Source organism: Condylura cristata, unplaced genomic scaffold (assembly GCF_000260355.1).
Source record: "Condylura cristata isolate star-nosed mole 26May11 unplaced genomic scaffold, ConCri1.0 scaffold00012, whole genome shotgun sequence".
Lineage (NCBI taxonomy): Eukaryota > Metazoa > Chordata > Mammalia > Eulipotyphla > Talpidae > Condylura > Condylura cristata.
The window spans coordinates 14758508-14771007 of NW_004567113.1; the positions used below are offsets into that span (position 1 = coordinate 14758508).

Genomic DNA, 12500 nt, shown 5'->3' on the forward strand with positions numbered 1-12500 from the left:
AGGCGGGAATCGAACTCATGCGGAAGTGGCTTTAGCTTCTCAGTGCAGTGCTTTAACCCGCTGCGCCACCAGGGAGGGCCAATAAGTAAATCTTTTTTAAAAATAATTTAATTAAAAAAGCATAAGTACTAGGCTTCCTTGGTAGCACAAGGGGCTGATTCTCAGCACTATCCACAGCTACTGCAGCAAGGGTTCAATTCCTGGTCAGGAGGGTGACACGCTTGGCACAGCAGACTATTCCTATCTTGCCCACTGCTCCCTTCAGCAATGTATTTCAGTAGATCTGCCTGTTCTGCTCCCCACTCTGTCTCTGGTGAAACCTCTCAGACCCTGCATCCCCCACTCTGGCCTACACCCCAGGTCTTGTATGCATAAATAAATAAATGACATAAATCTAAAAAAAAGCATAAATCCTACTACAATTCAACCAGAGAATTCAACTTACTTATAAGACAGACCAAATTAACCAAGGTATAATGTTTCTTTAAAGTTCTACCTGATGTTTACAAGAGCTTTACTAAATCAATAAAGTGTGAGCATAGATTAATTCTTATTTTTTGGTAATGGTTGATACTGTCACTGAGGAGCTAAATTTTAATTTAATTTTTACACTTGAATTCTCACATGTAGTTAGTGACTCATACTAGAAAATTATCTAATAAATTATTACCTGATAAGAATTATAAGTCCCATACAATTCTATGTGATAACAAGACCATATAAACTTCTAGATAAAGTTACAGTAACATCAATTTACTCACTGAAATGAGTAAACTGGTTTTTGCCAAAATTGTTTATATTTTTGATAAATCTCATTGTCATCTGCTATGCTTCTAAGATCGCATTTTGATAAATATAATTTTATACATTTCACAAATATTTTTCATTATTTTAGATTGTGAGGGAATATTGTCTCAGCATCTTTTTTTCAGGGAGACTCTATTGTTTATATTGATCATTTGCACAGATAAAAACACAACTTAACTCCTGGGAAACTTCACTCACTGGTCTTCACTCCCAGATTCATTTTCTTTCTAAAGTCAACTCATACACATTAAAGGGTTTGAAAACATAGCAAAGGAAAGCTACTTTCACTCTCTCTTCATTAAACTATCAGTCTCACCATACTAGGATTTTATCTGTTATATTAAGGAAACTTGTTAAATAACATATTTCCTTTCTCTAGAAAAATAACGAAATTAGTGGTCAGCTGGAAATTTCAGTTTAAAATTTTATTCATAGTCAGGAAAAAGACAAAATTTGCAGGCTAAGTTTTGAGCATAGTCATAAAATTAGTGAGAGGGAGCAAGAGGAATTGGCAAAGAAAGACATAGATCATTTAAATTTCAGGGGAAAGAATATAGCCATGTACACTCTAAATTATTTGTTGTATAATCTGAGCTTACTCCTTATCTGATTAATATTAATGGAATAAAATACTCATTGATATATTAGCATGTACTTTATCTACACATCACAAATAGAATATGTAAGGGAAGTATGTTTTCTTTTTTCTTTTTCTTTTCAAATTAACTCTTAGGTGAGTGATTTATGCTAACACAATACTTGGATAACTGGTGACTGAAATAAAGAAGTAATATAGCTTTAAAATAAATGAACAAGTTAGTGGATTTAATGCCTAATGAGGAGTTAGCTGAAATTTAGTGAGTTCTAGATTTGCAGTCAGGATTTTGTTTCAATTTGCCTACGGAGAGTTATTTTCTTGGGCTAATCTTTCATACTCATAGAGATATTTTTTCTTATCTTTAAGCCATGTGAAAAATAAATGTATACCTAAGCAACTGAAACATGATATATGAATAATAGTGTTTGATTTTTCATTCAGAGATAGTGTCAGAAACTAAGCATCTATTACAAGGATGCTTATTATAAAATTTATCAGAGTATTAACAAAACCATTGAATACTCATACACCAGGTAACTTTGTATCATTATTCCCTTTTACCCAAGTTAATAACATCTCAAGTAAACAGGGTTGGTTAAGGTCTCATTGAAATCATTTATCCATTCTAAAAGTTTTAACTGCTCAAACTCCCATCTAAATATATTGCAAAATCATCTTATTCTTGGAGCTTAAGTTATTCCAAAACTATTCCCAGTTGTCAGGATTTCAGTGGTTAATCCAAATAACTTCACAAAACATGCCCACAAAACATGTTTCAGTGGTATATCCAAATAACTGCACAAAACATGTCCAACACTAGTCAATTGTGTATTTCTATCAAAAGTGGACTATTCATGTATATTTCCTAGAATTTAACATTCTCTATAATCAAAATCCTTTAGTATTTTACTGTGTACATGTGTAAAATCTCCAGATGGAAAAATATCCTCACATTACATGTTAATTGTTACTCAAGTGCTATATTTCAGCAACCCTCAAGGGACTTGCATTGTCCAAGCAGAGCAGAGCAGATAAAGGGTATAAAAGGTACTAGATGTTTATGTTACATCAACCACATTTAATTTAAAGACTTAGCCATTCTAAAAAAAAAAAAAACCAACAACAAAGCTTTGAAAATTCAAGAATATATTGTCTGACCCTAAACCACTTTTAATAAACAAGGACTTTCTAGTCATTACAGAAAAATCATTTTTCAGAGTCCCATTATGCATCCTCTTATCATCTGTTATGCCTTGCTCTTCCTCCTTCCAGCCCCCTACTCACACTTCTCATAAGAAACTGATCACAACAGACTATGCAGTTATATGGTTAGTAAAGAGAAGAGAGAAAATTTTCAAACAGATTTACTCATAATTCTAACAAGATACCAACTAGTTCAATTAGTTGCTGTCTAATTCACAGGTAAATAATCTTTTATTTTTCAGCATTCACCTCTTTCTGAATGTCAGGTATTGAAAGTAAATATAAAGACAAATAAGACCACTTCCCTTGCCTGCAAAGAGTTCACACTTGAGTTGGGAAAACTACATTGTCTCATCATGTTCTATGTTTAATTAAAACTTGAAACAGTAATTCTAGAAGTGTATCACTAGGTTATCAGTATCAGCATTCTTTAGGGATTTGTTCAACATGAAATTCCCAAGGTTCACCCCAGATCCAATGAATCAGGTGATCAGGAAACTATTTTAACAAGCCCACCAGATTATTTTGATACAGACCAAAGTTTGGGAGCCACTAGATGTAACGGGAGTTTTCGATGATATGGGAGGAACTGTATTTTCCTGGCAGAAGCAAAGCAACAATATAAACAAACATAGGTAAGGAATGATGTAGTATATCTGATAACCAGGAAATTGAAAGTTGGCAGCAGATATAGTCATCGATGAAGTAGAGTCAGACTAGGGCCAGAGTCTATGTGTGTGACTTAAATATTTTAGACCTTTACTCATATAGTGCTTAGTATTAAGGCTCTGACTGCTCACTTCAGGGATCCACTATGAAAAGGGCCTAAAATTGATGGTCCTGCAAAATGAGCATTTCCTGCCGGCTACTTGTTAGTGGTCATTGCTCCCTGGAGCTCCCTCAGCTTGCTCTTAGTCTGTGTGCTGTCCAAAAAGCCAATGGTGGGAGAGGAGTGAATCAGATGGAAATTCTGGCTCATCTGCTTCCAAATAGGTCTAATATCTGGGTCCCAACTGGGTTGTACTGGATTTAGTCAAAGGCACTAAGTTGGAGTCAAGAGAGAAAGAACAGGAGTGGAAAGAGGGAAAGGGTGACTTTAAATAAAATTCAGATTAATTTTATTGTAAATAAAGCACACACATCACAACAATTAAAAAAGCAGCAAAGGGAAAATTAAGCTTAAACACATTAGTATTATACTATAAAATATTCACTAGAACATTTGGTTCACAGATCAAAAGATATTATCCGGACTTCACTGTTATTTAAGATACTCTTGATAATGAAAAGAACTAACACTGAAAGCTTTCATTTTTTTTTTCCTTTACAGCCATTTGTTTTGAAAGTTTCAGACTATTATTTTCTAGTCATCAAACTCATTTTATAAGGACAATTTCTGAATATCTAACTTATTCATTGTATTGAATGAGTTCTTCAGAAAGGCAATGTCTTTGTACAGATGGTATAAAAACTGAACCCTTGAAGCATACATTCAACATAAATGCAGTGAATCAATCAGTAAGGAATCTGGCTACCAGAATGTAGCTGACTTCAAGAAATGGTAGCTTTGTAGCAAACCAGAAAACACTGTCAAACTCTGGGGCCTCTGGTGGCAGAGAGACAGTTACAAATTTAGCATTCCCTCATTTTAAGCATTCCAAAATATTTTAGTGATTGTCTTGATAGGATTCCAGTAAAAAACAGCTGTCAAAATGTATCATATATTTGCAAACCTCCTACATAGCACTGTTACTATAATTGGTTGAGGTTTGTTGTTTTTTCATTTGATTTTAAAAAGGTTGCGGAAAGCATAATTTAGTTTTGGTCAAACTTTTATTAATGTTCACAGGAGGACTATGTTCCATAATTAGACTTTAGTTTTTAAAGTATTTCTTATTTGAAAAGTAAACAAGCACATAGGTGGCAGTTTTTCTTTGCAGTTTCATTAATCAGAAAGTCAAGCCATCTTGGACTGCACTATGTACACAGTATATAGCAAATCACCACATTTTAATCTGCTGTATCTGTTCTATCAAACAGCCAAAATAATTTGGTCAGCAGTGTTTTCCTTGGTCTTAATATCTCTTCCCTACCTCCCTCTACTACAAACTATGATTTAATAGCACTAGAGTTATCTTTTTAAACCATGACATTAAAATAGCCTGGAGAAATACTATAGTCCTTCCTGCAGAAACCATAGCCCACTAAACAGAGGGTCTATTTCACTAGCCACATGTCTATCATGAGTGTTTTAGAAAGCAGAATAAGTAGTTTATTGGTTAAGTCAGAGCCAAAGACAATAGCAATTGCAAATTATATGATTTATGGCAAACACGTAGAAGTCCTTTTGGACATTAAAAGAAAAAAAGTACTTAAAACTTACAAGGTTTTTTTTTTTTTTTTTCATTATTATGTTCTGCTTGGCTCTGAGCATTGAGTTTTTGCCAGGTTCAAGAAGGGTACCTCAAAAAATATTATTTTACTGCTCTGAATTACTTTGACTATGTCTTGGTGTAAGGCATATTTTCTTCTATTGATGAAACCAATTATAGATATTTTAAATTTTTAAAAAAGTTACATTGCAGAAAAAATTAATTCTAGTAATCACTGGGAAAATATCTATTCACATGACATCAACGAGCAAATCTGTAATTATAACTCACAGGTCAAGACTTCTGCCTCATCTCATACATTTACTGTTTCACTCCTTCTGTCTATAAACATTGCTATTGTATTGTTATTCAAGGGAAAGATGTTGATGCCATAGTCTACAGTTCCATATTATCACTAGTTTTAGTAAATATTTGAGATATTTAATGTATGAATCCAGCAGAGAGTTGCCGGAGATGAAGAAAATATTAATTGAAATTATGGCCATCTAAATATAGAGGAAATGTTGGATCCTAAAGATTTAAAAGAATTATAGAATTGCTGGGGAAGAGAACACCTTAGCTCAAGGACAGTAAATATGATACTGTTACAGGACAGGGAGAAGGGCACCCCCAAACCTGACCACTCTACATAGGTTCTGTCATCTGTCACATCAAAGACAACATATAAGAACTTCAATGGAAAGGAACTTTAATACAATTAATGAGTAATACAGAAAAGGCAAGGAATATAGGTTTTTATATCAAGCACATACCCATCCCCTCAAGGGTAAAAGTCCACCCAAGGGCCCTCCCTGGTGGCGCAGCGGGTTAAAGCACAGCACTAAGAAGCTTAAGCCACTTCTGCATGAGTTCAATTCCCGCCTGCTCCGGAGGAGATCCACATGGCGAGGCAGACCTCTCCTGGCCCGCCCGCTGCTCCCCTCAGCAGTGTACTTCGTCGATCTGCCTGTTCTGCACACCACTCTGTCTCTGGTGAATCCTCTCACCCTCCGCATCTCTGGCCTGTACCCCAGCTCTATATGAATAAATAAATAAATCTTAAAAAAAAAAAAAAAAGCCCACCCAAAAGCAACTGGCCCAAAGCAAGGCCCAAAAGCCTGCCATAGTCTAAAGCACTTTGTGGTGGAAAACCATAAAAAAGAGTCAAAAACAGTCAGATTAAACCTGCCATTGTTAACCTCCCTACAGGTCTCTCATCCACACCTGTTTCCCTCAGTCCAGGACCAAGAAGAAGCAAGCAGTTTGTTTACATGTCTCTCTGCTCCATGTGCCTCCCTCAGGTCTCCTTCTGCCTCTCCTTCCTGCTTCCTTCCTCTTCAGTCTCGTTGCCAGCTTCTCTCTGCTCAGCTCTACCCTCCCTTGGATAGGGCAGGGAACCTGGAACCTCCCCTTTTTCTGGGCCTGTTACCATTGGTAAAGGTGGGGAGGCGGATATCACATATAATATCCACAAAAGCAAAACCTTTTGTTTTCAGCAGGTAACATTTAACAAGTATAAGAATATTAGAGCAGAAAAGAAAAACTGCCAGATGACAAGCAAATAGGAAATTATAAAGCCACAATAATAATAAAAAAATAACAAGGTTTCCTTTTTGAAACTAGGTATTCACATATTTCTCTCTGGAAAAAAAAAAAAAGATACCTAAATCTGGAAGAACATATCAACCAAACTGATTCCACTAAAATAAATTTTTAATGAAATTGTTTGATACAACTTATATTCTTTATAAATCACAATGCATTTACCTATAATATGGAACATGGCATCTGTACAGCAGAGCATAAAGGAACTTACAAAATCATTCAATTCTTTATGAACTTGACAATGCCTTCTAAATATACTGTTGGTCAAAAAAAAAATCAATATGAAAGGATGAGGAAAGACATGCCATTTAAACCATGAAGAAAGGAGGAAAAAAGATGAAATATTAAATGTTAAAATAAGAGAAGATCTCTTTGTGGTGTTATTTTTTTTTATGTTGCTTACAATTTGTTTCTTTGCAAGTAAGGTGTGTGCATATTGCCATCTGTGGGACTTCTTTACTCTTGTAGGCCTGGCTCTACTCCCTGAAAGCTGACCCTAAGATGGTGCTCCTACCAATACAATATACACTAAATTTATTTTCAAAAGACCCATAAGACCCATTGAAGTCTTATTAATAGTTGTTATAATTTTAAAAGAAATACATATATCAGTATTAAAGTGATAGACAAATACTACATACATTTTATATTCATATCTTAATACATTAAAATTAAGTAATAATGGGAAACTTTGATACAGTTAACTAAAAAATCATTGTATGGTGATTAAGCAAGCAGGCTCTGAAATAAAAGTGGCCAATCCCAAGTTTCAGTTCATCATATACTCACTATGTGACCCTGGCCAAAGTACTTTAATTTTTACGTATTAATTTACTTACTCTTCTATAAAATGAAGGCAGTAATCGAGCCTACGTGCTTAGCCAGGCTTGAAGAGGACCCTGAGTGGTCCCTAACTCCTGGTATGGACACCTTTCCATCATCACCTCTTACTTTGAATAAAGCCAGTTTATATAGCCAACATGACACTGTGTGATGTCATGTCACTTCTGATACTGAATCATAAAAGTTGTGGAGCTTCTGTCTTGCTGTATGAAATCACTCACTCTTGGCTCTGAAAGTATTTCCTTTAACCCTGTTCAAGCCTTTGGATATCTGTAGTCCCAAATGACATTTGACTGAAACTTTTTGACGGACCATAGGTTTGGACCACATCAATAAAATATTTCCAAATTCCTGTTTTACAGAAATACTTTCTATGAAACAGAAAAATGTAAGCATTGTATAATTTGTTATGCAGCTATAGATAACTAATGTGCCCTGCCTCACAAACTTTTAAGGATTAAAAGAGATAATTATGTGACTTCAACAGACTAGTTATCTAGAATATCATGAATATACGTGTTAAATTCCTGAACATAATCATGTTAGTATTAAAAACTCATGTAATTAATTTTCTGTTTCAGATGTCAGAAGATCCAACCAAACTGATGTAAGCTGAATCACCACCCACCCAAGTGGAGGTTTTGTTGGTCCAAATAACTGAAATTATAAAGGGAGTGATGTTTCCAAAACTGTAAATTTCAGGGTCTAATATCCCCGCTGGTTTCTACCTTGGTTTTGTTCTCCTGCCATGCTACTTTATTTTTCAAGCTCTTCACAGCAAGATTGCCCTGAGCTGTTTCACCCCTAAATTCTTCTAGTTTCTAGTCCAGTAGAAAAGAATTTCAACAAAATTCTTATTGTGTCACTTTTGAACAAAAGGACATCATTGTCCTTTACCCAATCACAGAGCAAGCTGAAGGTGAATATAACCTGGCCAGGCTAAGTCACATGCTTCATCTCATTAACACAGGTAAAAAGTTGAGGAGAAGCTAGAACACTAAGAAGCTAGGGCACTAAGATCTTGTGATGAGAAGGGCGAGATGAATGTTGGGCAAAAGTAATAGCTACTTCTCATGCCTCAAAGAAATTATATGAAGCGTGTTATTATCACATTCCACAGAGAACATAAAAGCACAGAGCTTCAGTGGCTTGTCTGGAATAACACAGCTATAGGTGGAAAGGTAAGTAAGATTCAGAGCCCAAGTACTACATCACTGTATTATATTGACTCACTAAGTGATTCTATGAATTAGTATTTTATTGTGGCTTGGCAACTTAAGTTACTCAACCACTACATCTATTCTATTCCCTCTGTTTAAATTATACTTCTGTCCTGTATAAGTTGGGTAGCTTATTCAATTATCTTGTCTACTCAACTATGAAATCTAAATGTTTGAGTCAGATAAAATATCTCAAATAGTCTGGGTTATAGAAAATCAATGTACAACCTTGTTAACTTAAAGTTCCCTTGTAGTTATTGGATGAACAATAAACCATAATCATTTTCTTCTCAGTCCTTGAAAACATCTTAATTTGTTATCAGCAGATTATAGTTAGGGCTGTAATGTGCAAGATTCTGTTGGCTATCCTTTTTACTCTTTGTGAAGTCTACTTGAAGATTAAATCTCAAACAATCTACTATTATGAGTGTTATGCAAACTGTAGAACCCTATCTTTGTTTAGTCTATTAATATTGCATATATCTCTTTTGCTTGAACTCTGCTATATCCCTAGCTTTTTTCAAGTATCACTTTAAAACTGTTAATTGTTCCTAGCACACTCCAAGTTCTTCAAGATTAACAAAAGAATTCTCATGAGAGTAGGAGAAGGACTCACCCTCTTTAAAACATACTTGAAAATTTCAGTTTATGAACCACCCTGTAAGAAGTAATAAGATATCAAATTTGGAGTGTTAAAGAGAGTCAGCATGATGATGGGACAACCAGTCATCACAAAATAAATGTTTATGAAAATAAGGGTGTTTAAGGTAAAGGAGAGTTCAGACAAAAATAGTAAATAATTTGTTCTATGTTAAAGAATATAGCTAGATCTGGGGACTAGACCTATTCTCTATCATCCCAAGAAACATTTTTTTTTGAGATAGAGAAGTAGAAATTACTATTATTACTTGAAAATGCAATCAGCTATCTCTGCTGTGGTGTTGAGATCTTTTGAGGACAACAGCAACTAAGAGAATTTTATTAATATATGAAAACTAACCCACATTTCCAAAAGCTTGCATACAATTTCAAGGTACTATCTAATGCCTCAAATCATTTAGTTACTCCTATGTCATCTATATATAACCTCAAGTTAAGGACACCTAAGGGATTATATTACCTGGTTTTAGAAATATTCAAGTAGCACCTGGATGATCATGACCTAACAGTGTGTACAACATGGAAGCACTGATGAACTTATAATGATTATTTTAAAATAATCGGGAAAATTTCCAAATTATATGTTCCCCCTCTTATTTACCTGTATATCCTTACATCCTAAATAGTTATAGAAGCCTCTGTTCCCTGAAACATTTAATTTATGTGCCTTTTAAATTATTCCCACGGTGTTGGAACTGGCAACAGAGAGCTTTGAAATTGGTGGCAATGATCTCCAGCCAGGGTGGAAAAGGAGAAAAAGAGATGCAATCTGAGCCAGAACCACCATCTACTCTGCAAGACAATTTTCTTTTATAAAATGCCAATATCCTCAAATGGCATCAAATTGTCATATTTATTTTGTTGACCCAGTCGTTTCCCAAATTGCAATTCAAATCACTTACTGGAACATTTCAATGTGTTAAAAATAATACCGAAACAAACAAAGACTCATGCCTTTCTCACTTCATACAACCATTTTGTTTATGAATTTGCATCCCAGACAAAATTGTTTTACTTGGATGCCCAATATTTTTCAAAATATTCTCCAAAATTCTCATAAATCCAATATTTTAAAACTTTTGTACAAACTTATTTGCACTGATAGTTTTTTTTCACTATTCTGGTGTTTCTTTTAGTTAAATTTTAAATTATTTCTTATTTTTCATTGTAGTCTAGGACACAGAATGATTGGATGAAACTTAGCAGAGTATATGCTAATTTCAGTCCCTGAAATGATGACCTAAATTTGAAAATATAACAATTAAACAGAGACTAATAGTCAAAACATAAAATATGGCTAACTACAGATGGAAAAAAGCCTACATATGAATTAGTAAATACATAAAATTGAATATATACATAAAATTGAATAGTCATTATTTCATCATTAAATTTTAAATCATTTCTTGTTTACAAATATTAATGAATAGTTAATGACAATTTGACTAGACTATAAATATGGTGAGAATTAACAACTTTTAGTCATTGTCTTAAATATAAATATCATGTCTCTGTATTACTCTTTTCTATGTTAGCTGAAATTGTGGCAGGAGCTGTAGGTGCTACCTTATAGCACACAATGAAAGGTAGATAGGCTGACTGAAAAACAATGTAGAGCAAGTAATAATCCCCAAACCATAAGACCATCACATTAGTTCTAGACGCTTATAGTCACAGTCTATCACTTATGAAGGAACAAAATGTCTGTCTTACACTTTATCATTTGTTACTAGCTGAATTGAATAGTAATAGGAGCTGAGAAGATGAGGATAATGTGCCAAAAATTTTTTATTGGTGGAAAACAAATAATGGATGCTATTCAATTTAATTCATTGGATAAAAGGAAAGAATTGGGGCATATTAACATTACAATTCAATATTATAACTAATATATATATATATATATAAATGATTATATACCAAATACCTATATTTCTAAGCAGATATAAATTTATCTCTGCATTGATAGAAGGTGAGTAAATTTGGTCTGCTCCTGATACTTGAAAAGGCAGGTATAAAAAATGATATTTTGGATCTGACTACAAAAGCAAAGGCAATGAAAGAAAAAGTAAACAAGTGGAACTAAAAAGATTTTGCACAACAAAAGAAATAACAAGCAAAATGAAAAAAAGGTATTATATCATAGAAAATATTTACAAATTATATATTTGATAAAGACAATATCTAAAATATATAAATAGCATCTACAACTCAATAGCAAAAATCTGATCAATAAATGGGCAGCATATTTGAATATGCATTTTTTACAAAGTACAAGTACATGAAAAGATATTCAGCATCATTAGTCATCAAGAAAATGCAAATCAAAAAGTATCACTTCAAACCTAATAAAATAGCAGTTTTTAAAAAGACAAGAAATAACTAACACTGGTTCGGACATAGAGGGTAAAAGGAATTCTTGGGCCCTTTTGGTAGAACTGTAAATTGGCTCAGTTAATATGTAAAAATGTATGAAGAATACCCAAAAAATTATAAATAGAAATATAAACATACCAACCATTGTTATTAATATGGCACTATTTACAAAAGCCAACATTATGGAAAACAACCTGAATATCTGTGTGTATGTCATAATGTGAGCATGCTTGAGTATATAATGTATGCATAATGGAATAGTAGTTAGCCATGGAGAAAATGAAATATTGCATTTGTGACTACATGGATGGACCCTGATCAGGTACATTATGCTCAGTGAAATAAGTCAGAAAGAGAAAGACAAATACAGCATACTCTAATTTATATGAGCAAATAAACATAATTTACAAAAAGAAGGCAGACTGTTGGTAACCAGAGGTGGAAGATGTGTGTTTGAAATGGGTGATGGAGATAAAAAGATAAAATTTCCAGTTATAAAAGGAATAAATCATAAAGATGTAATATACAGTATGGTGACAATATTAATAATAATATTGTATATTTAAAAGTTGCTGGGGGAATAGTTTTTAAATGTTCTCATTATAAAAAAAATTTTAATGGTGTATGGCAACACAGGTTACTAGACATTGTGGTGAGCATTTTACTATTTATGTGTGTGTTGTGTATATGTGTACGTACACATATTGAACTTCAGGTATACATGTATACCTGATACTAATTTAACATGTCATGTTTTTTAAAGATTTATTTATTTATACATACAAGAAGTAGGGTACAGGCCAGAGATGCAGGGGG

The 12500-nt window shown here is 33.7% G+C and overlaps 1 protein-coding gene across 2 annotated transcripts in view; it reads right to left on the reverse strand.

Moving 5' to 3' along the window:
• Positions 1-12500, reverse strand: part of LOC101626479 (chromosome unknown open reading frame, human C4orf22) — a 467695-nt gene that overhangs the window by 138076 nt on the left and 317119 nt on the right. The window contains exon 5 of one of the 2 annotated variants that reach the window (XM_004681185.1): positions 3937-3961. The exons of the other annotated variant lie outside the window; for it this stretch is intronic. Coding sequence (XP_004681242.1) covers positions 3937-3961 — 25 coding nt within the window. The remainder of the gene's footprint in view (positions 1-3936; positions 3962-12500) is intronic. 2 annotated transcript variants of the gene reach the window in all.